The sequence below is a fragment of the Colobus angolensis genome, unplaced genomic scaffold, assembly GCF_000951035.1.
Source record: "Colobus angolensis palliatus isolate OR3802 unplaced genomic scaffold, Cang.pa_1.0 Scaffold280, whole genome shotgun sequence".
Classification (NCBI taxonomy): Eukaryota; Metazoa; Chordata; class Mammalia; order Primates; family Cercopithecidae; genus Colobus; species Colobus angolensis.
In genome coordinates, this window is record NW_012116044.1 from 1,073,401 (window position 1) to 1,100,594 (window position 27,194).

A 27,194-nucleotide genomic window follows, 5' to 3' on the forward strand; every position below is an offset into this window, starting at 1 on the left:
AAGCAGGAATGACTGCTCGGGTGTCAGATTACAGTCAAAGGTGTAAGTATAAATTTGTTTTTATATATAAATATAGATGTGTCTGTATACAGGAGTTAGTACATACAAATATATTTCCTAGCTTTGTCTGTCCTCTGTGTAGGCATAGAAGCAATGACACCCCAGCAGCAATAAGCACTCCTAATGCTCAGAGCTTAGTTTCTAAATACCATTCTCCCGTAAAAGTAACCACAGCTCTTTGTTAGATATAGGGCAGGAAAAACACCTTAAAAAAAAAAAAAAAAAAGATGAAGACATGTCAAGAGGACACAAGAGCCAACCTGAAAGAGTTCCCCATGACCAAGGCTGGAATAATTTGAACAACAAATAATGGTAGTGCCAACCCCAGTGGCTCATGCCTGTAATCCCAGCACTTTGGGGGGCCCAGACGTGTGGAATGTTTGAGTCCAGGAGTTTGTGACCAGCCTGGGTGATATGGAAAAGGCCTGTCTCTAACAAAAAAAAAAAAATTAGCTGGGTGTGGTTACACATGCCTGTAGTTCCAGCTACTCAGGAGGCTAAGGTGAAAGGATCACCTGAGCCCAAGAGATGGAGGCTGCAGTAAGCCACGATCACATTACTGCACTCCAGCCTGGGTGACAAAGCAAGACCTTGTCTCCAAAAAAAAAAAAAAAAAAAAAAGTTAAAACGAAATTTAAAAAAATAGGTAGTATTGGATCATACTCAAATGACAGAATAAATACCTAAGCCTCCATACTGATATAGTCAAATAAATGAATAAATATAAAGGAAAGGGGCAAGGCTTTCTTATAAAATTCCAAATAATAAATGTAGAAAGAATGAGGGATATTGAAAAGAATCATTAGAACACCATAGTAATAACTGCTTTGGGTAAGACTACAAATATGAATGCTAAAATTAGTGGGTGAAACTCTAGGGTGAAACAGTGCATATACATAACCTTAAAATATTACCACCCCCAAATATTCATTAATATGTGGTTTGAACATATGTCCACAAATTCTGTGATACTCCTCTCTCTAAGAGGTGAACCTTCTAACAAACAGAGACTAGAAAAGGAAAAGCAGAAATTGTGCAGTGGAGAAAACTGGCAGACACAACCTTAACCAAGTCAGCAAAGTTAACATCACCAGTTATACTCATTATGTTACCCCCTAATATGCCCTGAGAAGTGAACTTCATCTATGTAGTATTCTTTCCAAATACCATAACTCTGTAGTCATGAGAAAACACGTGACAGACCCAAATTGAGGGCGATTCTACAAAACACCTGACCAGCACTCTTCAAAATTATCTAGGTCATGAAAAATAAAGAAGGGCTGAAAATCTATCATAGACCATGGGATGCTTAGGAGATATGACCAATAAATGCAATATGGCAACCTGAATCCTGGAACAGAAAATGGACATTGGTTGAAAAACTGGTGAAATCCAAATGAAGTGTTGTATAGTCAGTAGTGCTGTACTAATGTTAATTTATTAGTTTCCATCAATGTGCCACAGTTACATGAGACAAAGTAGCAAACATCTGCCTCTGGCCAGCCAGAGTCCACTCTTGCTGTGACAAAGCCATGTTTGCTCACTCTGCTTGTGAGCATAACTTCACAATCCCCTGACTCGGAGACTGAGTGCAGCCAGAAAGAATGCCCTGGAGATCATAAGCAGGCTAGTGAACAGGTTCCCATGTCTCTTGCCTGAATCACTGCATTTCTAGAAAGGAAGTTCAAAGATCCTAGCCTTTGTCTTTTCCTGTACATGAGATAATGTCTGACAGGAATAATTATTATGACTCTGTAATCTATAACGAATGTACTCCTCTCCCACTCAAACTTTGATGAGATGTTGTTCTACTGTAACTTCTGAGCACATGCTGAACATCCACATCACCTGAAATATAAGCTATGGGCTGAAACACTGCTTTGGTGCAGTGAAACAGAATCGCTTTGGTGCAGTGAAACAGAAAGACTCTCCTGGGTTGCAATCCTAAGACTCTGAATGAAACTAACTTTAATTCTTTAAAAGCCTGATTTCTTTGTCTTTAGTTGACAATTATGTAAGATAATATTAGGGGAAAGTGGATGGAAGGAATGGAAAGATCATACTATCTTTGTAATTCCTTTGTAAATTTAAAATTACTTCAAAATAAAACATAATTTATATATTTGCATATGCAGTAGGGAAATTTTGTACCTCATTCCTTTCACTCCTTGAGCTTTTATTTCCATTCCATGCCTCCCCTCAAATTTGATCCTAATGTACTTAGAAGTTGTGTTATCATCCTTTTACTTCTTGACATTTGAATTTTTTAATTTCCTGTAACCAGAAGTCTCTAAATGTTAATTTTAAAAATCCAGATTGCGTTATCATTGGGATCATTAATGGGTACTTGATCGAAGCAACATAATCAACACACATTTTAATAACCACTAAGGAAAAATACTTTTATTGAAAATGCACTGCTTAACGAGGGGGATGGGGCTATTTTTTCCAATAAGCCCATCTACTTCCGGATGCATATTACGTCTATTTGTTCTTTTTTCCTTTATTTTTTTCTCTTTTTTAAAGAGATGGCAGTATCACTAATGTTGCCCAGGCTGGACTTGAACTCCTGGGCTCAATTGGTCCTTCTGCCTCAGCCTCTCCAGTATCTGGGACCACCGGTGCCCACCACCACGCCTGGCTTCCTTCTTTTTTTAAAAAAGAGATTTACATCTGACTTAATTACTGAGAAAACTTATCCCTATAAAAAGGTAGATGGGCACTGAAATTTTGTTATAACAAAGTTACTCAATTCTTTGGATTACTTTTTGTTTACATGCCGAAATCTGTTGGGTGACTTAGTATTCTTACTTTCCACGAACTACCACCTAACATCTCGAGTGGGGCCTCCTTCAACCTTTAGGAGAGCAAAGAACTGAAAACATCCACACTGCATTTGTCATCCGGAGAGCAGAGCCATTTGCTCTCAAAGACCCCATCTGTTTTCATGATTGTTCGCTCACTGGCCAAGCTTCAGGACGTGTGAGGTAGTTTTTCTGTAAACAGGAAGGCCACCGTGGAGGTCAAGCTTCCCCATGGGCACCTTCTCAGATTGCAATTGGGGATGAAATGAGGGGTTTTCTTGAAACAACCCTCACGCAGGTACCCCTTGGGCAGCCTTCAACTGCTCTGGGGAAGGAGGCCCCAGGCACAGACAACTGCAGTATAAACAATCATCGCTATAGTGCTCTGTCAGGGCTACTGCGGGGCACGGGATGGTAGGGAGGAGGCCGAACTGCGCGATTTTACCTGGCTTCTCCAGAAGGGGAAGGCGGTCAGTTAAACCTGGTCCTTGTGTTCCGAGAACAGAGTCGACGTCACGCAAGCCTCGAACGCGTGCGAAGGTCGGCGTCTCTTCCCTAGGTGACGCAGGACGCGGAGGGCGGCGGCAAGACGCTGGCGCAAGCGCGGCGCATGAGCGCCGGCCTCCGAGACTGTTAGTGATTGGACGAAGCAGGGCGCGGGGGCGCAGGCCCAGGTCCTGCAGGGGTAGCGCGAGGCCTCTTTTGAAAGACGCGGCCCTGACCCTGTGGACCTCGCGCAGAGCGGCTTGCAGCGAGAAGTTGAGGCTGGGAGGTGGGAGCAACGGCGGCGGCAGCCGCCTGCGAGCCCCCGGTCTGAGGCGTGGCAGCAGCTTCCCATCTGCCCACATAGAAGGCAGGAAGGACAACTTTGGTGGGTAGAGGTTGGTCTAGGACTAAGGAGGCCACCGCCGAGCTGATTTTTTTTTTTCTTCTCTTCTTTTTTCCTGACCTTGCTAATATCTTCCCTAACTCCCGAGTAGTTTTAAGGTATTTTACACGGACCTCTCTATGTTCCTTCTTTCCTCTTTTGTAGCAGAGGTTTAGGGAAGGGATTCAGGAGAGAAGAGGTCCGTGTCTATGAAAACTCAAAAAGCAGTCATGAGATCAGTTCAAGAGGGATTTGACTCTAGTCATCCGAATATGTGCCAAGGCCATTGATGGAAATAACCGGGGGGTGGGGGGGGTGTGGTTTGGGGAAAATATTTTCAGTTTATATAGTGTTTTGTCTTGTTTTCTGCCAATTTTATCGTGACCTCTAGGTGAGAAAATGGCTAGCAACAATCATTGGTTTCAGAGTTCGCAGGTTCCCAGCTTTGCCCAGATGCTGAAAAAGAACCTGCCAGTTCAACCAGCGACACAGACGATAACTACACCCACAGGATGTTCCTCAGAAAGTTACAGCCTGTCCAAGATGGCATCTAAGGTTACGCAAGTAACGGGTACGACTTTTTCATTTGTAACAATGTATCATTTCTTTAAGATTCTGGGATGGCCAGTAAGTTCTGTCGAGCCTCTGGTTTAAAAGTTTCCTGGTTGTATAGACATTTACCCATGGCCGTGTCCCACCTGGAGCTGGCATCTGACTCAAGACTTGGAGGAGGCCTGTAGAGCTCTTTACCTGTGCCACTCGTTTAACCATCTGTTACCACCTTGACTGTTCACCCCCCCTTCAAGTGTGGCTTGCCTTTCTGAGGTGAGGCATAAGGGAAGACACTGGACTTACACTGTTCTGTATTCCACATAGCACTTACCATAGTGTTAGGTATAAAGCAGGGGCAAACATACTTTAAAATTCGATTGAATCCAGTGAGAAAAATAGTGGATGGGAGCCGGAAGCGACGTTTTTAGTCCCAGATCTGTGTCTTTCTGTATTCTAGGCCTTAGTGACATTATCTGTAAAAATGGCTTGGTTTCTGAAGGACCTTGACATCAGTAAAATTCCATGACCCTTGATATCACTTAACAATGACATGTCGATATTACTTTTTTGCAAAATAGTCTTAGTACTCGATAGATGCAATAACATGTGGTGCTTGTCATGTGTGCCAAAATTGTTTAATAGAAACTTAAGAAAAACATGACGAAGTGTATCTGGGATAACCTTCCATTTTGGGGAGGATTTAGTGCTTTTGCTCATTTTTTTTTAAAACCAAATTGACAAGTATAACATTTGTTTTTAGGTAATTTTCCAGAACCATTGCTTTCCAAAAATCTTTCATCTATTTCAAATCCTGTGCTTCCTCCAAAAAAAATACCTAAGGAATTTATAATGAAATACAAACGTGGAGAGATAAATCCTGTGTCAGCCTTGCACCAGTTTGCACAAATGCAGCGAGTTCAGCTTGACCTTAAGGAAACTGTGACAACAGGCAAGTGTAAAATTGTATCTGTCTTAAAACCAAAACCAAAAGTATAGCACAAGAATGGTGCTAAATTTAGTTCTTTCATCTAATATTGGGGTTGGGTAACTGATTGTATGTTTTCACAAGAATACTTAAATGTTTGTGTTCACACCTCTTTAGCCATTGATGCCTCTACAAATAACTCACATATACCAAAGTTTTATAATCATTGAATTGTAATTTTTTTATGTGTGGCTAGCTGAATGGAAATTAGTCTCATGGACTATTTTGGGGTATAATTACTTCTTGTATCATAAACATGCTTTTGTAAAGATGTTAAATATTTGGACTATAATTATTTTATGAGAAGGATTCTGTGAGGTTGATGCCTAAGAAAAGTTAAGGTCAAATTTGCCTTCTGAAACTCAAGCATTCGATTACATGATTAGTACTTTGTCTGCAGACTGGTCTGTTACAGTTTTCTCAATTCTCTATTAAACTCCCCAACCAGAATAATCTGTAACCTTGCTGTGTTTGTGAAAGGCTACAGGAGTACAGATAAGGAAAATGTAGAAAGTAGTTTCTTATCTCTTCACATTATAGCCAATGATTAGGAAGATTTTAGGAAAGTGGAGGAATAAGTGCTCTTAAGAGGCCTTGACAGCTTAAAATTTTGAATTTTAAAAACTCTATGTATAAGTATGTGTGTGTGTTTGTACACACACACGAGTAGTTAGGTTTTTTCTTTAATTTTTCTGGTGCTAACTTGCCAGTATGGATCTCAAAGCTAACATCTTTGCTAAATAATTTTAACTTGTCAAGAGTTTAGTAAAGATAGTCACAGCGACATCAAGTTTCAGTCTGTTGTTTTGGATGAAATACTCATAAACTAACAGGTGACAGAAATAATATCTTAACATAGATGGTGGTGGTAATGTAGGAGGTGGACTTAATTTCCATGTAACTAGTTAGCTTTCCTCCAGTAATCTCAGACTACTCTTGGAAAATGTAATCTATTGGTCATTGTAAGAAAAAATAAATGATCAGGACAAATCTTCACTGCTCTGAGCAAAAACTACTAAAAAACATGACCTGTTGGTTAATGGTGTACATTTTATGCTCAAAGTATAGTTCAATAATCCAGTGTGTTTGGTAGTGAAACCACAGTGTCAGAATTTTTAAATAGCTCTACATGTGATTTAGATTTACACTAAAGTTTGAGAACCCGAATTATAAACAGGCTAAAGCTTAAAGGTCCCGCATTCTGACACAGGAGACTTACTAATAAATTTTAGGTGAAATATCTTTTTTTCTTTAGATAGAGGCTCTCACTCTGTAGTCCAGGCTGGAGTGCAATGGTGATCCTCCCACCCCAGCCAAATAGCTAAGACTGGTGCAGGTATCCACCACCAGGCCTGGCTAATTTTCAAAATGTTCTGTAGAGAAGGAGTCTCACTATATTGCCTAGGCTGACCTTGAACTCCTGGCATCAAGAGATCCTCCAACCTCAGCCTCCCAAAGTGATGGGATTACGGGTGTGAGCCAGTGCACCCAGCCAAGATGTGTGATATACATAAGAATCATCTGGGCCACTTGTTAATTATACAAAATGCTCTCTGATTTAGTAAACCTGGATTGGAACCCAGGTGATCATGAAGGAAGGAACTTGGGAAACTGAAGTCTGAGATGTTATGGGGAAAGCAGTTTACCCAGAAGCAGTCAGGAGTTGCTTGTAAAACGTTGATGTACATATTAAAGAGTTAATGTAACATACTTATGAGTATGTGAGAAAATAAGATAGTGGGGTTTATGTGTGGCAGCATTGTATGTAGCCATCCGTAACCAAAGAGTGGACAGTCAGATTCCTGAAGGCCTGCTAAAGTCTAAATACTAACAAGCAAAACTTCAAACAGAAGAACCTTTGACCTGTAAATACAGGAGACAAGACAATACCATTTCATTTTTCATCCAAATATAAAAGCTAGGTAAAGAAATTGTGATGACTAGACATTCTGTTTAATTCTTTAGTTTATCATTATGTTTTGGTTTTCTCTTCCTCTCTCTTCCTCTCCCCGCCTCCCCTCCCCCCCCAACTCCCCAACCTCCACAGCTGTAATGCGTTGAGTTGCTTCTCATAATGCCCTGACAGGGTTTCTTCAAAGGGATCTCTTATATTCTGGAGCTTGAAAGTGTATTAGGGCAATCCAAGGGGTAGGAGAATTTCAGCTTTCTTTGTATTAAAGTTTTAAAGACGTTTGTATTTAAGTTTTAAAGACGTGAGATATTACCTGAAATCTCCACATTTTATCTCTCATTGGCCGTTTGACAGGTAGTGGAGTGTTTACCATTGCCAGGAATTATACTAGACACTCCATATGTGATCAGTACTCTATTACTGGCCCTATTGCTCACACTGAATCTGGAGCCAGCTTAGCTGCTTGAATCCTCAGTTAGTTCAGACACCCATTCAGCTTTAGCTTTAACGCCTATTGGTCCTACAAAAAGACTTGTAAAGTTGGTGTTTAGAAGGTAGTTTTTGAGAATTTTTGTACTGGAATGTTTTCCCATGTACAGACATTGTTTGCAAGAATACAGTAAAAATTATTGTAGCATTCATTCTGAGTTCTTTTTCAAGGTAATGTTATGGGATCGTATTTTGCCTTTTGTGCTGTGGTGGATGGTATTCAGTACAAGACTGGACTGGGACAAAATAAAAAGGAGTCTAGATCGAATGCAGCAAAATTAGCTCTTGATGAGCTTCTACAACTGGATGAACCTGAACCACGAATTTTGGAAACATCAGGTAAATACTTTTGATTATAAAGTATTTATAAAAGGTATAATTTTTCAAAAGGAATCACCTGAAAGATTTATGTTAATGAGCTACTTGGTAACTACAAGATAGAAGTTGCAGGATTTGAATAATTTATTTCAGTTGCTGTCCACTGATGTATTTAATAGTAGTTAAAATGCTCTTGCGTATTTCAGCACTGACAGGTATAATCATGTTGCTAAACTGTCCGGTAACTTGTCAGATTGTTAATGGGTTTGAGTCCTAAAATATAGTTTTCTTTGTAATTTGTTAGGTTCTTATTATGAATGTAATATTATACATTTAATACTTAGAGGTTTTAAATGCAGCGTTTGTGAAGTTTGTGTTAAATTCAGTAAATGGTAGAATTACTTGAGAAAATGACCTAAGGTAGCATAGCAAATAGATTAAGTGTGTAAACTCCAGAATTAGATTGCTCATATTGACCCTATGCTGGCAAGTTGTTTGCCCTCTAAATCTGTTTCATTTGGAGAGGGGGGATAGTGATAGTTGCTACCTTCTGTGGTTGTCACTAGGATTAAACAGTGCATGCAAAGTCATTAACCAGTGCATACTGAAGAATACACAAATTACAAAATATTTAAAATACTTTGTCGAACTCAAGTTAAAACATACCTATAGAATTTCCTAAGCATCCAATTGAATTATCAGAAAATATATTGATGATTAGTTTCTCATACTTTTTCCCTAATAGCTTTCAAAATGTTTATGTACGACTAGCAAATGTTTGGCCCAGTGGTCTGCAAACTTTAGTTTCTAAACATTTATTTTTTTCCCTCTGTAAAAATTAAGGTAGCATTTAACCATGTCTACTGCCACTACTTTGAAAATTAAGGCGGCATTTACCCATCTCTGCTATCAGCACTTCTATATTCATTATTGTTTTCTCCAAAAAGTGCCAATAGTGCCTTAAGGACAACAAAAAGTTCTTTAACAATATATTCTATCTTGGGCTAGAGCCTGAAAAAATAATAAGGTCATCTTTTTCCCTATAGTGAGCTACAGTTTCTGTTACAGGAAGTCAGGGACCCCGAACGGAGGGACTGGCTGAAGCCATGGTGGAAAAACATAAATTGTGAAGATTTCATGGACATTTATTAATTCCCCAAATTAATACTTTTATAATTTCTTACTCCTGTCTTTACTGCAGTCTCTGAACATAAATTGTTAAGATTTCATGGACACATATCACTTCCCCAATCAATACTCTCGTGATTTCCTATGCCTGTCTTTAATCTCTTAATCCTGTCATCTTTGTAAGCTGAGGATGAATGCTGCCTCAGGACCCTGTGATGATTCCGTTAACTGCACAAATTCTTTGTGTAGCATGTGTATTTGAACAGTATGAAATCTGGGCACCTTAAGAACAGGATAACAGCAATTTTCAGGGAACAAGGGAGATAACTTTAAAGTCTGGCTGCCTGTGGGCTATGCGGAACAGAGCCATATTTCTCTTCTTTCAAAAGCAAATAGGAGAAATATTGCTGAATTCTTTTTCTCAGCAAGGAACATCCCTGAGAAAGAGAATGCATTCCCAAGGGAAGGTCTCTAAAATGGCTGCTTTAGGAACATCTGTGTTTTACGGTTGTAGATAAGGGATGAAATAAGCCCCGGTCTCACGTAGTGCTCCCAGGCTTATTAGGATGAGGAAATTCCAGCCTAATACATTTTGGTCAGACCGGTTGTCTGCTCTCAAGCCCTGTCTCCTGATAAGATGTTATCAATGACAATGTGTGCCCAAAGCTTTATTAGCAATTTTAATGTTGCCCTGGTCCTGTGATCTCGCCCTGCCTCCATTTGCCTTGTGATATTTTATTACCTTGTGAAGCATGTGATCTCTGTGACCCACACCCTATTCGTACACTCCCTCCCCTTTTGAAAATCACTAATAAAACCTTGCTGGTTTTGTGTCTTAGGGGACATCACAGAACCTGCTGACGTGTGATGTCTTCCCCCGGGGCTCCTTTTGTACTCTTTCCCTTTATTTCTGAGACCAGCCAACACTTAGGGAAATAGAAAAGAACTTACGTGAAATAACGTTGAATTATCGGGGGCTGGTTTTCCCCCCGATAAGTTTCTTCTTTAATTTGTCTACTCTAGACAACTGAGTTTAAAACATCTATTTGTCTTATGAAAGGATGTAGAAGATAAGAATTCAGTATTGATTTCTTTGCTTTTCTCTATTGACAGTTTTTCTGGTCTTCTTATTCACAACATAGAACTTCTAAAACTTGAGTTTTTTTCAAAATTTTGAGCTCATCACTGTTTTAAAATTATTTTTCATGTATGTCTTCATTAATATTTTGCACATTTTTTTTTATGTAGTGTTTTTTGTTTTGTTTTGTTTGAAACAGACTCTCACTCTGTCACCTAGGCTGGAGTGCAGTGGTGGCATCTCTGCTCACTGCAACCTCCGCCTCCCGGATTCAAGTGATCGTCATGCCTCAACCTCCCTAGTAGCTGGGATTATAGGTGCCTGCCACCACACCCGGCTAATTTTTGTATTTTTAGTAGAGACAGGTTTCACCATGTTGGCCAGGCTGGTTTGAACTCCTGACCTCAAATGATCCTCCCACCTCAGCCTCCCAAAGTGCTAGGATTATAGGCATGAGTCACTGTGCCTGACCTGATATAGTTTTTTTTTTTTTTTTTTTGAATTAAAAAAGGATACATGGGCAGAACATGCCAGTTTGTTGTACATAGGTATACATGTGCCGTGGTGGTTTGCTTTACCTATTAACCCATCCTCTGTTCCCTCCGCTACCTCTCACCCCCTAAAAGGCTCTGGTGTGTGTTGTTCCCCTCTCTCTGTCCATGTGTTCTCAATGTTCAACTCCCACTTATGAGTGAGAACTGCAGTATTTGGTTTTCTGTTTCTGTGTTAGTTTGCTGAGGATGATGGCTTCTGGCTTCATCCATGTCCCTGCAAAGGACATGATCTCATTCCTTTTTATGGCCACATAGTATTCTATGTACCACATTTTCTTTATCCAACCTATCGTTGATGGCCATTTGGGTTGGTTCCATGTCTTTGCTATTGTAAATAGTGCTGCAATAAACATACGTGTGCATGCATGTGTCTTTATAGTAGAATGATTTATATTCATTTGGATATATACCCAGTAATGATATATGCTGGGTCAAATGGTATTTCTGGTTCTGATCCTTGAAGAATCACCATACTGTCCTCCACGGTGGTTAAACTAACTTACATTCCCACCAACAATATAAAAGCATTCCTATTTCTCCACAGCCTCACCAGCATCTATTGTTTCCTGACTTTTTAGTAATAGCCATTCTGACTGGCATGAGTTGGTATCTCATTGTGGTTTTGATTTGCATTTTTCTGATGATCAGTGATGTTGATCTTGCTTTTTTTCATATGTTTGTTGGCCATGTAAATTCTTCTTTTGAGAAGTGTCTGTTCATATCTGTTGCCCACCTTTTGATGGGATTGTTTTTTCTTGTAAATATGTTTAAGTTCCTTGTAAATTCTGGGTATTAGACCTTTGTCAGATGTGTAGATTGCAAAAATTTTCTCCCAATTTGTAGGTTGCCTGTTTACTCTAATCATAGTTTCTTTTGCTGTGCATATGCTCTTCTGTTTAATTAGATCACATTTGTCAATTTTGGCTTTTGTTGCAATTGCTTTTGGCATTTTTATCATGAAGTCTTTGCCCATGCCTGTGTCCTGAATGGTATTGCCTAGGTTTTCTTCTAGGGTTTTTATGATTTTGGGCTTTACATTTAAGTCTTTAATCCATCTTGAGTTAATTTTTATATAAGGTGTAAGGAAGGGGTAGAGTTTCAGTTTTCTGCATATGACCAGCCAGTTTTCCCAGCACCATTACTGAATAGGAGATCCTTTCCCGTTTGCTTGTTTTTGTCCAGTTTGTCGAAGATCAGATGGTTGTAGATGTGTGGAGTTATTTCTGAGGTATCTGTTCTGCTCCAATGGTCTATATATCCATTTTGGTACCAGTACCATGCTGTTTTGGTTACTGTAGCCTTATAGTATAGTTTGAAGTCAGGTAGCATAGTGCCTCCAGCTTTGTTCTTTTTGCTTAGGATTGTCTTGGCTATATGGGGTCTTCTTTGATTTCATATGAAATTTGAAATAGAGTTTTCTAATTCTGTGAAGAATGTCAGTGGTAGTTTGGGAAAGTAGCATTGAATCTATAAATTACTTTGGGCAGTATGACCATTTTCACAATATTGATTGTTCTACCCATGAGGATGGAATGTTTTTCCATTTGTTTGTGTCCCTTCTTATTTCCCTGAGGAGTGGTTTGTAGTTCTTGAAGAGGTCCTTCACATTCCTTGTTAGCTATATTGCTAGGTATTTTATTGCTAGTGATTGTGAATGGGAGTTTATTCATGCTTTGGCTTTCTGCTTGCTTACTCTTGGTGTAAAGGAAGGCTTGTGGTTTTTGCACATTGATTTTGTATCCTGAGACTTTGCTGAAGTTGCATCTCAGTTCAGGAAGTTTGGGGGCTGAAAAGATGGGGTTTTCTAAATACAAAATCATGTCTACAAACAGAGACAACTTGACTTCCTCTCTTGCTATTTGAATACCTTTTATTTCTTTGTCTTCCCTGATTGCCCCGGCCAGAACTTCCAAAACTATGTTGAATAGGAGTGGTGAGGGAAGGCATCCTTGTCTTGTGCCAGTTTTAAAAGGGAATGTTTCCAGCTTTTGCCCATTCAATATATTGGCTTTGGTTTGTAATAAATAACTCTTATTATTTTGAGCCATGTTCCATCAATACCTTGTATATTGAGAGTTTTTAACATGAAGGGATGTTGAGTTATATCAAAGGCCTTTTCTGCATTTATTAAGATAGTCATGTGGTTTTTGTCTTTGGTTCTGTTTATATGATGGATTGATTACATTATTGATTTGTGTATGTTGAACCAGCCTTGCATTCCAGGGATGAAGCCGACTTGATTGTGGTAAATAAGTTTTTTGATGTGCTGCTGGATTTCATTTGCCAGTATTTTATTGCAGATTTTTCCATTGATGTTCATCAGGTGTATTGGCCTGAAGTTTTCCTTTTTTGTTGTGTCTCTTCCTGGTTTTAGTATCAGGATGATGCTGGCTTCATAAAATTAGTTAGGGAGGAGTACTTCCTTTTCCATTGTTTAGAATAGTTTCAGAAGGAATGGTACCAGCTCCTCTTTGTATTTCTGGTAGAATTCAGCTGTGAATCCATCTAGTCCTCAACTTTTTTTTGGTTGGTAGGCTATTAATTACTGCCTCAATTTCAGAGCTTGTTACTGGTCTATTCAGGGATTTGACTTCTTCCTCGTTTAGTCTTGGGAGGGTGTATGCATCCAGGAATTTATCCATTTCTTCCAGATTTTCTAGGTTATTTTTGTAGAGGTGTTCGTAGCATTCTCTGATGATAGTTTGTATTTCCATGGGGTCAGTGGTGATATCCCCTTTATCATTTTTTATTGTGTCTGTTTGATTCTTCTCCCTTCTTATTAGTCTAGCTAGCAGTCTATTTTGTTAATTTGTTTAAAAAAAGAAAAAAAAAGTTCCTGTGTATTCGATTTTTTTGGATGGCTTTTCATGTCTCTGTCTCCTTCGGTTCCGCTCTGATCTTAGTTATTTTTTGTCTTCTGCTAGTTTTTGGATTAGTTTACTCTTGCCTCTCAAGCTCTTTTAATTGATGTTTGGGTATCAATATCAGATCTTTCTAGCTTTCTGATGTGGGCATTTAGTGCTATAAATTTCCCTCTTAACACTACTTTAGCTGTGTCCCAGAGATTCTGGTACATTGTCTCTTTGTTCTCATTGGTTTCAAAGAACTTCTTGATTTCTGCCTTAATTTCATTATTTACCCAGGAATCATTCAGAAACAGGTTGTTCAGTTTCCAATAAATCGTGTGGTCTTGAGTGAGTTTCTTAATCCTGAGTTCTAATTTTATTGCACTGTGGTCTGACAGTCTGTTTGTTAGGATTTCAGTTATTTTGCATTTGCTTAGGAGTGTTTTACTTCCAATTACGTGGTTGATTTTAGAATTAAGTGCCATGTGGCACTGAGAAGAGTGTATATTCTGTTGATTTGGAGTGGAGAATTCTGTAGATGTCTGCCAGGTCCACTTGATCCAGAGTTGAGTTCAAATCCTGAATATGCTTGTTAATTTTCTGTCTCATTGATCTGTCTAATACTGACAGTATGATGTTCAAGTCTCCCACTGTTATTGTGTGGGACTCTAAGTCTCTTTGTAGATTTCTAAGAATTTGTTTTAAGAATCTGGGTGCTCCTATATTGGATGCATATATATTTAGAATAGCTCTTCTTGTTGAATTATTCCCTTTACCATTATGTAATGCCCTCCTTTGTCTTTTTTGATCTTTGTTGTTTTAAAGTCTGTTTTGTCAGAGACTAGGATTGCAACCTCTGCTTTTTTCGCTTTCCATTTACTTGGTAGATTTTCCTCCATCCCTTTATTTTGAGCCTGTTTGTTTCTTTGTACATAAGATGGATCTCCTGAATACAGTACACCAATGGGTCTTGACTCCTTACCCAGTTTGCCAGTCTGTGTGCTTTAATTGGGGCATTTAGCCCATTTACATTTAAAGTTAGTGTTGTTACATGTGAATTTGATCCTGTCATCCTGATGCTATTTGGCTATTTTGCACACTACTTGATGCACTAGTTTATTCATAGTGTCATTGGTCTTTATATTTTGGTGTGTTTTTGCAGTGGCTAGTTCCAGTTTTTCATTTCTGTATTTAGTGCTTCTTTCAGGAGTTCTTGCAGGGCACATCTGGTGGTAATGAAATCCCTCAGCATTTGCTTCTCTGGAAAGGATTTTACTTCTTCACTGATGAAGCTTAGTTTGGCTGGATATGAAATTCTGGGTTGATAATTCTTTTCTTTAAGAATGTTGAACATTGGCCCCCAATCTCTTCTGGCTTGTAGAGTTTCTGCTGAGAGGTCCACTGTTAATCTGATGAGTTTCCCTTTGTAGGTGACCTGGCCTTTCTCTCTGGCTGCCCTTAACAGGTTTTCCTTCATTTCAGCCTTGGAGAATCTGATGATTATGTGTCTTGGGGTTGATCTTCTTATGGAGTATCTTAATGGTGTTCTCTGTATTTCCTGAATTTGCATGTTGTCCTGTCTTGCTAGGTTGTGGAAGTTCTCCTGAATACCATCCTGCAGTGTGTTCTCCAGCTTGTTTCCATTCTCCCTGTCTCCTTCTGGTACTCCAGTCAGTCACAGGTTCGGTCTTTTTATGAAGTCCCATATTTATTAGAGTCTTTGTTCCTTTTCTTTTTTTTTTTTGTCTATTCTTGTTTGCATGTCTTATTTCAGTGAGTGGTCTTCAAATTCTGATACCCTTTTTTCTGCTTGGTCGATTCAGCTGTTGATAGTTGTATATGCTTCACAAAGTTCTCGGGCTGTGTTTTTCAGCTCCATCAGGTAGTTTATCTGAACTGGTTATTCTAGTTAGCAATTCCTCTACCCTTTTATCAAGGTTCTTAGCTTGCTTCTTTGCATTGGGTTAGAACATGCTCCTTTTAGCTCAGCGTAGTTTTTTATTACCCATCTTCTGAATCATACTTCTGTCAGTTTGTCCATCTGATCCTCCGTTCAGTTATGTGCCCTTGATGGAGAGACATTGTGATCATTTGTAGGAGAAGAGGCACTCTGGCCTTTTGGGTTTTCAGTGTTTTTTCATTGATTCTTTATCATCTTCGTGAGATTGTCTAGTTTCAGTCTTTGAGCCTGCTGACCCTTGGATAGGGTTTTTGGGGAGCTTTTTTGTTCTTGTTGATGCTATTGTTGCTTTCTGCTTATTAGTTTTTCTTTCAATAGTCAGGTCCCTCTTCTGTAAGGCTGCTGCAGTTTGCTGGGGGTTCACTTCAGGCTCTATTCATCTGATTCTCTCCGGTGCCTGGAGATGTCACTCAGGGAGGCTAGAGAACAGCAAAGATGGGTGCCTGCTCCGCCCTCTGGGGCCTCTGACTTTGAGGGGCACCAACCTGATGCCGGTAGGATCACTCCTGTATAATGTGCGTGACAACCCCTGTTTGAATGTCTCACCCAGTTGGGTGGCACGGGGAGCAGGACCCGCTTAACAGAGCACTTTGTCCTTTGTTGGAGAGGGTGTGCTTCACTGGGGAGAAACCCACTCCTCTGTGCTGCCCAGATTCCTCAGGACTATCAGGAGGAGAGGCTAAGTCTGCTGGTCCACAGAGATTGCCGCCACCCTTCCCACTTAGGGGCTCAGGACCAGGGAGATCCAAATTCTGTCCGTGAGCCTCTAGCTGGAGTTATTGGAGATCCTGCAGGGAAACCCCACCCAATGAGGGAGGATGGGTCAGGTTTAGGCCTGAAGACGTCCTCCGGCCACAGACTGCCACAGCCAGTATGTTGGGCTGTGGGGACAAGTCTTGGGACTTCTTTCTTTTGTTTGTTTGTTTTTGTTTGTTTGTTTTTTGTTTTGAGACAGAGTCTCTCTGTCATCCATACTGGAGGGCAATGGCACAGTCTCAGCTCACTGCAACCTCCATCTTCCAGGTTCAAGTGATTCTCGTACTTCAGCTTCCTGAGTAGCTGGGATTACAGATGCACGCCACCATGCCCAGCTAATCTTTGTAGTTTTAGTAAAGATGGGGTTTTGCCGTGTTGCCCAGGCTGGTCTCAAACTCTCGGCCTTAAGTGATCTGCTCAATTAAGCCTCCCAAAGTGCTGGGATTACAAGCGTGAGCCAACATGTCTGGCCTTGTACTTGGTGTTTTAAAATGCAAAACATCTTGTACAGTCTGTCTTTGTTTGTTGAAATTATTTATGCCTAATATATAGGATTTCGTGTCTTTAATTTTCATTCCATGGAATGAAATCTATCTTTCTCTGAGTTTTAAAGTTCTGCTTATCTAAAACCCAGAATGTCAACAACTCTATTACTGGGTTTATAACCAAAAGAAAGTAAATTATTCTATCAAAAAGACACGTGCACTCTTATGTTCATCTCTGCACTATTCACAACAACAAAGACATTGAATCAACCCAGGTGTCCATCAGTAGTAGATTGGATAAAGAAAGTGTGGTATATATACAACTGTGGACTACTATACAGCCATTAAAAAAAATAAAGTCATGTCCTTTGCAGCAACATGGATGGAGCTGGAGGCCATAATCCTAAGCAAATGAACACAGGAACGGAAAACTAAATACCTCAAGTTCTCAGTTGTTGTTAATGTTAGGAGGTATGCATTAAGCATATATAGCCATAAATATTGGAACAGTAGACACTGTGGACTACTAAAGGGTGGGGGGAGGTGGGGGTAAAAGAAAAACTACCTGTGAATACTATGCTCACAATCAGGGTGATGGAATCCATATTCTAAACCTCAGCATCATGCAGTATTCCCAGTTAACAAACCTACACACGTACCTCTTGTATCTAAAAAGTTGAAAGTTTTTGGAAAAAAAAAATTATGCTTTATAAATAATGTTACTATATGGTATGGGGGATGTAGTGCTCTAAATAAAACTGGAATTTCTTATCAGATTAAAAAAATAAAAAGTCCAGAGTGTATGTATCTAAACCATACTTAGTATTTTTCTGTTACTGGTATGAGCTCTAAGGTGACATTGTCATCTTTGCTCATATCTGTCTTCCTCAAAATTAATTCTAGAGAAGCAGTTCTGTTTGCTTTCTTTGTCTTTATGACTGATTCTTAAAAGAAACTGACTATTTTAATTGGTACCTTGGCTTCTGGAGCTTCCTCCTTAAGTTTTCCTGATTATTGTTATTATTATTTTGTCCGCAGGTTTAGTGGTTTTAAACTTTTTTCTGTACTCCCTAACTTTGGAGACCAAATTGAAAAGCAGTTGTAAAGAGTAGGGCTAAAAGCATTGAAAACTGTGAATGTAGCATTCCCTTAGAAAAATGTCCTGATAAAATAGTGTTATTTATAAAATGATACTTTACTCATTAATTTTTAATAGAGCATTAATTTAAAATGTTTTTCACAGTATTGTAAATAGAAAGTTGTTTACAAGTGTCTAAAATAGGACTTCATTTTAGCAGCTTTTCAGGATGTTTCATCTATTACAAAGCAAGCAATATTGTAGTGTAAGATTAGGAAACTCAGAAATTTGTTTGCATAAACAATTTCAAAATAGGAGAGACATTTATCAGGGCTGAGCTAATGAGTATTTGATGGCCCAGAGTTGGCAAAAATACAGAAAAAAATAATTTTTGGATTGCTGTTTCATTACAGAACAAAAGAGAAATACCAGCTCTTTGGAATGTTGAAGTTTCATGTTTCCTTATGTTTTTGTTTTGTTTACAGGTCCTCCTCCTTTTCCTGCAGAACCTGTTGTTTTACCTGAACCAGCATATGTTTCAAAAGTACATTATGGTAGGAAAGTTTTTTGTGATGTTCTTCTTTAGAAGAGTAGCCCAATTAAAAATAGTAACAACATAATTAAAATAAGCATAGGTGCAAAAATGTACATTAACACTTTATCATCCAAACCTCTCACACTTCTACAAAAAGGAGAATTTTTTTCTATAGTATGCTAAAAATGAAAGAAATAAGGAATGGAGAGGAAAGACTGAAGAAAAGGTTGTTTTTTTTCCTGTAAGGAGATGTTTTATCAATTTCATCTTTTTTAGAATTCTTTGTTTTGGTAGGCTTGTCATAAATGAAAACCAATGGCTTTCTGGTACTTCGAGATCATTTGAAACATTCATTTCAAATAATTTGTTTATTTAGTTTTAATGGCCATTATTTGTCACTCAAGCCCGAGAAAGCTACAGCTTCATTTTACTAGTTGTGTGACCTAGTGTGGCCTAGTTGTGTGACCTGTTACTTCTCTGTGTACCTTTTTTACTCATCTGTAAAATAGTTATTATAGTAATTATCTCATAGGGTTATTATGAGGATTAAATGAATTCATAAATGTAAAATTCTTACATCAGTGCCTAGCACACCATAGATGCTCACTAAATAGTAACTAATATTATTTTATTTTAACAATCACATTTCACATTGTATGGTAGTTATTATATACTTTGCCTGTTAGATTATGAATATCCTGAAAGCTAGACAATTATTCTTAATTTTTACTTTTACTACCTAGTGAGCACACTTCAGACTTTAACAAGTATTTGTAAGAGGCAAAAGAAAAGGAACCTTTATTTTCCATTTTCCTGGCCTGCAGGCTAGGATTTGAAAAGTTCTATGCCTATTCAGCATTCACTGTCTTTCTAAGACAGAGTAAAAGGCCTTGCATATTTGTGTGCTTGCTTGAAAGAAAAAGACCAGACCAGGGAAAATAGGCCCTTTCAAAAGACAAAATCCACCAATAGTTAGATATAGTGTCTGGCCTAACAGTTGTAAGAATTGATGAAGTGAGGGCAATGAGGGATCAGTCCTACAGCAGTGATCTCTTAACATGAGAAGAGGCTCTTGTCTTTCCTTTCAACTTCTGTGGACATTTTTAGTGAATAAGAGGATAGAATCCTAAGTCAAGGATGGCAAATAATATGGATTGCTGTTACTTAAGGAAAGCAAGTGATAATCTGTGAGAAAGAATATGTAGTTTTTATATATGTATTTTTAATACCAGGTTTGGTAGGCTCAGATCAGGAGACATATATTTGTCAGAAAAGGGAAAGCAAATTCTTTAAATTTATGGGTAAAAACAAGTTTTGAATGTTATAACTTTTGAAGAAGAATGATTTGAGACCCGCAGACTATTGGGCCAGTTACAGAAGTAGTCACTATTTCCCAGCCTGTCTGGTTTGCTATATGTATATATGTGTATATGTGTGTGTGTGTGTGTGTGTGTGTGTGTGTGTGTGTGTGTGTGTGTGTGTGTGTGTATTTATTTATTTATTTATTTGAGATGGAGTTTTGCTCTTGTCACCCAGGCTGGAGTGCGGTGGCACAATCTCAGCTCACTACAACCTCTGCCTCCCAGTTTCAAGTGATTCTCCTGCCTCAGGCTCCCAAGTAGCTGGAATTACAGACACCCACCACCAAACCCTGTCTCTACCTCTATTTTTAGTAGAGACAGGGTTTCACCATGTCGACGAGACTGGTCCCAAACTCTTGACCTCAAGCGATCTGCTGCCTCAGCCTCCCAAAGTACTGGGATTACAGGCGTAAGCCACCACGTCCAGCCTACTTTGCTATATGTTTCTAACTGGACCATATCTTCTTTAAAAATAATGAGGCCAGGCACGATGGCTCATGCCTATAATCCCAGCACTTTGTGAGGCCAAGGTGAGTGGATCATGAGGTCGGGAGTTCAAGACCAGCCTGGCCAATATGGTGAAACCCCATCTTTACTAAAAATACAAAAAAATTAGCCGGGCATGGTGGTGGCGGGCACCTGTAGTCCCAGCTACTCGGGAGGCTGAGGCAGGAGAATAGTGGGAACCCGGGAGGCGGAGCTTGCAGTGAGCTGAGATCTGGCCACTGCACTCCAGCCTGGGCGACAGAGCGAGACTCTGTCTCAAAAAAAAAAAAAAAAGAATCTAAATGCTTAGTGGTTTGTAGCGGTTCTCAATGGGACAAATAATAAGAGAATGTATTTTGGTTGTCACAATGATTAGGGCATTCAGTGGGGTGCTGGTCATCTTGCAAAATGTGTGACACATACCTGTACAACAAAGAATTGTCTTGTGTCCAGTATGACTTTTGAATATATCATCAGACAAACTCTACAGATATAAATCAGTAGTCTGCTAGTATGTAATACTGACACATCTTTTTATAAGTTATCCAAGAAGCTCAATAACTCATATTCTTTTAGAATTGAAAACTTTGAAATCTCAGTCATGACCTAAATTATAAATTTGCTTACAGATATCTATAAATTATTAAATAATTTGATTGTAAGGTTATGATAAGAATAATAAGACAGCTCTGGGAGGAGGACAATGTTCTTGAAATTTATGTTTTGATTTTTTTCTAGAAGGGAGACATATTCAGTATGCAAAGATTTCACAGATTGTTAAAGAAACATTTAATCAACTAATTTCTAATCATTCAGAATACCTGAAATATAGCAGTTCATTGGCTGCTTTTATAATTGAAAGAGGTAAGTCCAAATATTTGGGAAAAAGTAATATTGTAATAATCTAATAGTAATATTTTAGTTAACTATCTTTGCTCCTGTACACAACGGTGTTGCATTGATTTGAAGTGACTTTTTCTGGTAAGTGTGGGTCATTAAACACAAAGCTTCTCCAGAGCAGAAATAAAGCACACTGACCAGGACCCAACAGAGAACTGCAAAATGGTAAAAGTCCTAACATTTTAAACCTTAGCCCTGCTGGCACCACTACCCTCCTGAAATCTAGTCCTCAGTAACATTAAGAATAGCATCTTTTCTTCTTTTACAAGTAAGAAAAGATTGATATATGGAATCTTATTCTTGTGGACATATAAAGTTGTGATTCTAACTATGTTTTTATCTTTTGTTAACCCTTTAATGTTCTGAGTTCATCATTAATTGAAACCATTTGAGTCTTACATTCATCTCTGATTTAGATATTATAAATTACATAGAAACAATTTGAGATTTGATTCCTATTCTTAAGGAGTTGTTATGATCTAAGTAGGCACGGTAGATAAATATACTAGTTGAAAGTCTAAGATGATAAAAGTTAAAACTTGTTTTCCATAAGGCAAAAAGTGTGTGAGAATTCATAGATAGAAAAGAAATGATAGAGTTTAAAATCTTTTGGAATAGGCATGACTTAAGCTGTAACTTTAAGGGTTGATAAAATTTGGATAAATAGAAGAAAGGAAGACATTTTTGCATAGAGAAAGGAATGAGGGAAGTAGCAGTGAGAAAACTGCAGGACAATGAGGTAAATTTATTGCTAGTACAGATTAGTCTATGTACAGGAGTAATACAAAATGCAATTATTGATAAAATAGTGCCAGATTATGGAGTGGTTTAAAAACAGGTCAAAAGTTAAATTTAACAAGATCAATTAAAGCTGTAATTTCAAACAGTGATAGACTGTGGGCTATAATTGTTGGGAGCATTAATCAGACTCAGTTCTGCTATTTAAATTACTTTGGGCAAATTATATACTTAACATCTCTATGCTTTAATTTTTTCTCATTTCCTAAAAGTAGAGATAATAGAAACAATAACAACCCAACTTCATGGAGTTGTTAGGATTAGATATAATAATGTCAATAAAGTATTTAGCATAGTACTTGGCATTTAGTAAAAGTCTAATTTCATTTGTAATGATGAAGATAAATGAGTATTTAAACAATAATTGACAAATAATTTTTTAAAAGATTTCTGGGGTTAAACCTGAATTATGGAATCACAATTTATGTAGTTGTGATGGAGTGCCTACATTAGAGTTGAGATGGACATAAATGGGAAGGGAAAAATACAGTTTTAAAAAAAATTGATAAGGTAAAAGTGGACAATAAGTGATAGATGAAATGACATGAATAAAAAGTAACACCAACATTTAAAGTTGACATAGGATAATCATGTTTCCTCATCCATAGGGAATCTAGAAGCTACTGTGAAGCTGATTGGAGAAGAGCATGGATAAGAATAATAAATGTAGTTTTAGATAATATGAGTATGAATATAAGCAGGAAAAGCCTGAGTGAAATCAGATGAACATTCCTGGAGTCACTCACGCAATCAACACATATTTAAGATGTATTATTAGAAACTTTGCCTCATCAAGTTTTAAAAAATTTCAGTAGTTTTGGGGGAACGAGTGGTGGTTGTTTACAGAGATAAGTTCTTTAGTGGCGATTTCTGAGATTTTGATGCACCCATGACCCAAGCAGTCTATGCTGTACCCAATGTTATCCCTCATCCCCTCTACTACCCTTCCCCCGGGGCCCCAGAGTTCATTATATCATTCTTATGCCTTCGTGTCTTCCTGGCTTAGCTCCCACTTGTAAGTGAGAACATACAATGTTTGATTTTTCCATTCCTCATTACTTCCCTTAGAATAATGGTCTCCAACTCTGTCCAGGCTGAGTAGTATTCCAGGGGGTGTGTGTGTGTGTGTATGCCACAATTTCTTTATCCACTCATTATTGATGGGCATTTGGGCTGGTTCCATATTTTTGCAATTGCAAATTGTGCTGCTATAAACGTGTATGCAGGTGTCTTTTTCATATAATGACTTTTTTTCTTCTGAGTAGATACCCAGTAGTGGGATTGCTGGATTAAATGATAATTCTACCTTTAGTTCTTTAAGGAATCTCTTTACTGTTTTCCATAGAAATTGTACTAGTTTACATTCCCACCAACATTGTAAAAGTATTCCCTTTATACCACATGCACGTCAACATCCGTTATTATTTTAATTTTTAATTTATAGCCAGTCTTGCAGGAGTAAGGTGGTATTGCATTGTGGTTTTGATTTGCATTTCCTGAATGTTAGTGATGTTGAGCACTTTTTCATATAATTTTTGGCCATTTTATATCTTCTTTAGAGAATTGTCTATTTGTGTCCTTAGCCCATTTTTTTGATGGGATTATTTGTTTTTTTCTTGCTGATTTGAGTTCCTTATAGACTCTGGATATTAGTCCTTTGTCAGATGCATAGTTTGCAAAGATTTTCTCCCACTCTGCGTGTTGTCTGATTACTCTGCTGATTTTTTCTTTTGCTGTGCAGAAGTGTTTTAGTTTAAGCCTCATCTATTTAATCTTTGTTTTTGTTGCATTTACTTTTGGGTTCTTGGTCATGAACTCTTTGCCTAAGCCAAAATGTAGAAGAGTTTTTCCAACGTTACCTTCTAGAATTTTTATGGCTTAATGTCTTAGATTTAAGTCTTTGATCCATCTTGAGTTGATTTTTGTATGAGGTGAGAGATGAGGGACCCAGTTTTATTGTTCTACATGTGGCTTGCCAATTATCCTAGAGTCATTTGTTGAATAGGGTGTCCTTTCCCCACTTTATGTATTTGTTTGCTGTGTCAAAGGTCAGTTGACTATAAGTATTTTGTTGTATTTCTGGGTTCTCTATTCTGTTCCATTTTTCTGCATGCCTAGTTGTATACCAATACCAATACCATGTTGTTTTGGTAACTGTAGCTTTGTAGTATATAGTTTGAAGTCTGGTAATGTGATGCCTCCAGATTTGTTCTTTTTGATTAGTCTTACTTAGGCTATGCAGGTTATTTTTTGGTTCTATGTGAATTTTAGGATTTTTTCTAGTTCTGTGAAGAACAATGATGGTATTTCAATGGGAATTGCTTTGAATCTGTAGATTTGCTTCTGGCAGTATGTTGATTTTCACAATATTGATTCTACCCATCCTTGAGCATGGGATGTGTTTCCATTTGTTTCTGTCATCTGTGATTTCTTTCAGCAGTGTATTTGGTTTCCCTTGTAGAGATCTTTCACCTCCTTGGTTAGGTATATTCCTATTTTTTTTTTTTTTTTTTAGCTGTTGTAAAGGGGGTTTAGTTCTTGATTTGATTCTCAGCTTGGTCACTGTTGGTGCATAGCAGAGATACTGATTTTTGTACATTGATTTTGTATCCTGAAACTTTATTGAATTCATTTATCAGCTCTGGGAGGTTTTTGGATGACTCTTTAGGGTTTTCTAGGTATATGATCATATCATCAGTGAACAGTGACAGTTTGACTCCCTCTTTACTGATTTGGACGTTCTTTATTTCTGTCTCTTGTCAGGTTGCTCTGGCTAGGACTTCCAGTACTATGTTGAATAGAAATAATGAGCGTGGGCATCCTTGTCTTGTTCCAGTTCTTTCTCAGGGGGAATACTTTGAACATTTCCCTGTTCAGTAATGCGGACTGTGTGTTAGTCATAGATGGCTTTTATTACCTTAAGTTGTGTCCCTCCTATGCTAATTTTGCTGAGGGTTTTAATCTTAAAGGGATGCTGGATTTTGTCAAATGCTTTTTCTGTATCTATTGAGATGATCACATAATTTTTGTTTTTAATTCTGTTTATGTGGTGTATCACATTTATCAACTTGCATGTGTTAAACCATCCCTACATCCCTGGTATGAAACCCACTTGATCATGGTGTATAATCTTTTTATGCTCTTGGATCCAGTTAGCTAGTATTTTTGTTGAGGATTTTTGCTTCTATGTTCATCAGGGATATTGGTCTTTAGTTTTTCTTTTATTTAATGTCTTTTGCTGGTTTTGGTATTAGGGTGATACTGGTTTCACAGAATGTTTTAGGGAGCATTCCCTCTTTCTCCATTTTTGGAATAGTTTCAGTAAGATTGGTAACAATTCTTCTTTGAATGTCTGATAGAATTCAGCTGTGAATCTGTCCAGTTGTGAACTTTTTTTTGGCCTTTTTAAAATTATGGTTTCACTCTTACTGCTTTTTATTGGTTTGTTCAGAGTTTCTATTTCTTCCTGGCTTAATCTAGGAGGGTGTCTGTTTTCAGGAATTTATCCATCTCTTCTAGGTTTTCTAGTTTGTGCATGTGAAGGTGTTCATAGTAACCTTGAATGATCGTTTGTATTTTGGTGTCATCACTTATAATATCTCCTGTCTTGTTTCTGATTGAGCTTATTTGGATCTTCTCTCTTCTTTTCTTGGTTAATCTCACTACTGGTCTATCAATTTTGTTTGTCTTTTCAAAGAACCAGCTTTTCGTTTCATTTATCTTTTGTTTTTGGTGTTTTTTGTTTCAGTTTTATCTGTTTCTGCCCCGATCTTTATTATATCTTTTCTTCTACTGGGTTTGGGTTTGTTCTTGTTTTTCTAGTTCCTTGAGGCGTCACTTTAGATTAGTCTGTTTGTGCCCTTTCAGACTTTTGATATAGGCATTTAATGCTGTGAGTGTCCCTCTTAGCACCACTTTTGCTATATCCTAGAGGTTTTGATTGATTGTGTCACAATTATTGTTTAGTTCAAATATTTTTTTAATTTCCATGTTGACCTCATTGTTGATACAAAGATCATTCAAGAGCAGATTATTTAATTTCCATATATTTGTATAGTTTTGAGGGTTCGTTTTGGAGTTAATTTCCAAATTTATTCCACTATAGTCTGAGAGAGTACTTGATATAATTTCAGTTTTCTTAAATTTACTGAGACTTGTTTTGTGACCTCTCATATGGTCTATCTGGTAGAATATTCCATGTGCTAATGAATAGAATGTATATTCTGCAGTTGTTGGGTAGAATGTTCTGTAAATATCTGCTAAGTTCATTTGTTGTAGGGTATAGTTTAAGTTCATTGTTTGTTGACTTTCTGTCTTGATGACCAGTGTAGTGTTGTTAGTGGAGTATTAAAGTTCCCCACTATTATTGTGTTGCCATCTATCTTTTTTCTTAAGTAGTAGTAATTATTTTATAAATTTGTGAGCTCCAATATTAAGTGCATTATTTATTTAGGATTATGATATTTTCCTGTTGGACTAATCCTTTTATCATCATATGATGTCCCTCTATGTCTTTTTTAACTGCTACTGCTTTAAAGTTTGTTTTGTCTGATATAAGAATAGCTACTCCTGCTTGCTTTTGGTTGCCATTTGCATGGAGTGTCTTTTTCCACCCCTTTACCTTATGTGAGTCCTTATGTGTTAGGTGAGTCTCTTGAAGACAGCAGAAACTTGGTTGGTGAGTTCTTATCCATTCTACAATTCTGTATCTTTTAAGTAGAGCATTTAGGTCATTTACATACAATATTAGTCTTGAGATATGGGGTACTGTTCTATTAATCATGCTAGTTGTTGCCTAAATACCTTGAGTGTTTTTTCTTTAATTGTGTTATGGTTTTATAGGCCCTATGAAATTTATGCTTTTAGGAGGTTCTATTTTGGTGTATTTTGATAATTTTGTTTCAAGATCTGTAATTCCTTTTAGCATTTATTTAATACTGGCTTTGTAGTGGTGAATTCTCTTAGCATTTGTTTGTCTGAAAAAGACTTTATCTTTCCTTCATTCATGAAGCTCAGTTTTGCTGGATACAATATTCTTGGCTGATAATTATTGTTTAAAGAGTCTAAAGATAAGACCCCAATCCCTTCAGACTTGTAGGGTTTCTGCTGAGAAATCTGTTAATCTGATAGGTTTTCCTTTATAGGTTACCTGATGCTTTTTTCTCACAGCTCTTAAGATTCTTTGCTTCGGCTGGGCGTGGTGGCTCAAACCTGTAATCCCAGCACTTTGGGAGGCCAAGA

At 37.8% G+C, this 27,194-nt stretch overlaps 1 protein-coding gene across 3 annotated transcripts in view; it reads left to right on the forward strand.

Annotated features, from left to right (window-relative positions):
- The first annotated feature begins 3,013 nt into the window (after positions 1-3,013).
- The window catches only part of ADAD1 (adenosine deaminase domain containing 1 (testis-specific)), a 52,371-nt gene continuing 28,190 nt past the window's right edge, over positions 3,014-27,194 (forward strand). The window contains exons 1-7 of one of the 3 annotated variants that reach the window (XM_011948614.1): positions 3,014-3,162; positions 3,424-3,496; positions 4,124-4,303; positions 5,045-5,233; positions 7,842-8,009; positions 18,359-18,427; positions 20,994-21,119. In XM_011948614.1, the coding sequence (XP_011804004.1) occupies positions 3,130-3,162; positions 3,424-3,496; positions 4,124-4,303; positions 5,045-5,233; positions 7,842-8,009; positions 18,359-18,427; positions 20,994-21,119 (838 nt within the window). In that variant the 5' untranslated portion in view covers positions 3,014-3,129. Of the gene's footprint in view, positions 3,163-3,423; positions 3,736-4,123; positions 4,304-5,044; positions 5,234-7,841; positions 8,010-18,358; positions 18,428-20,993; positions 21,120-27,194 lie in introns of those variants that run through there. The other 2 variants (XM_011948616.1, XM_011948615.1) reach the window with 2 other exon arrangements.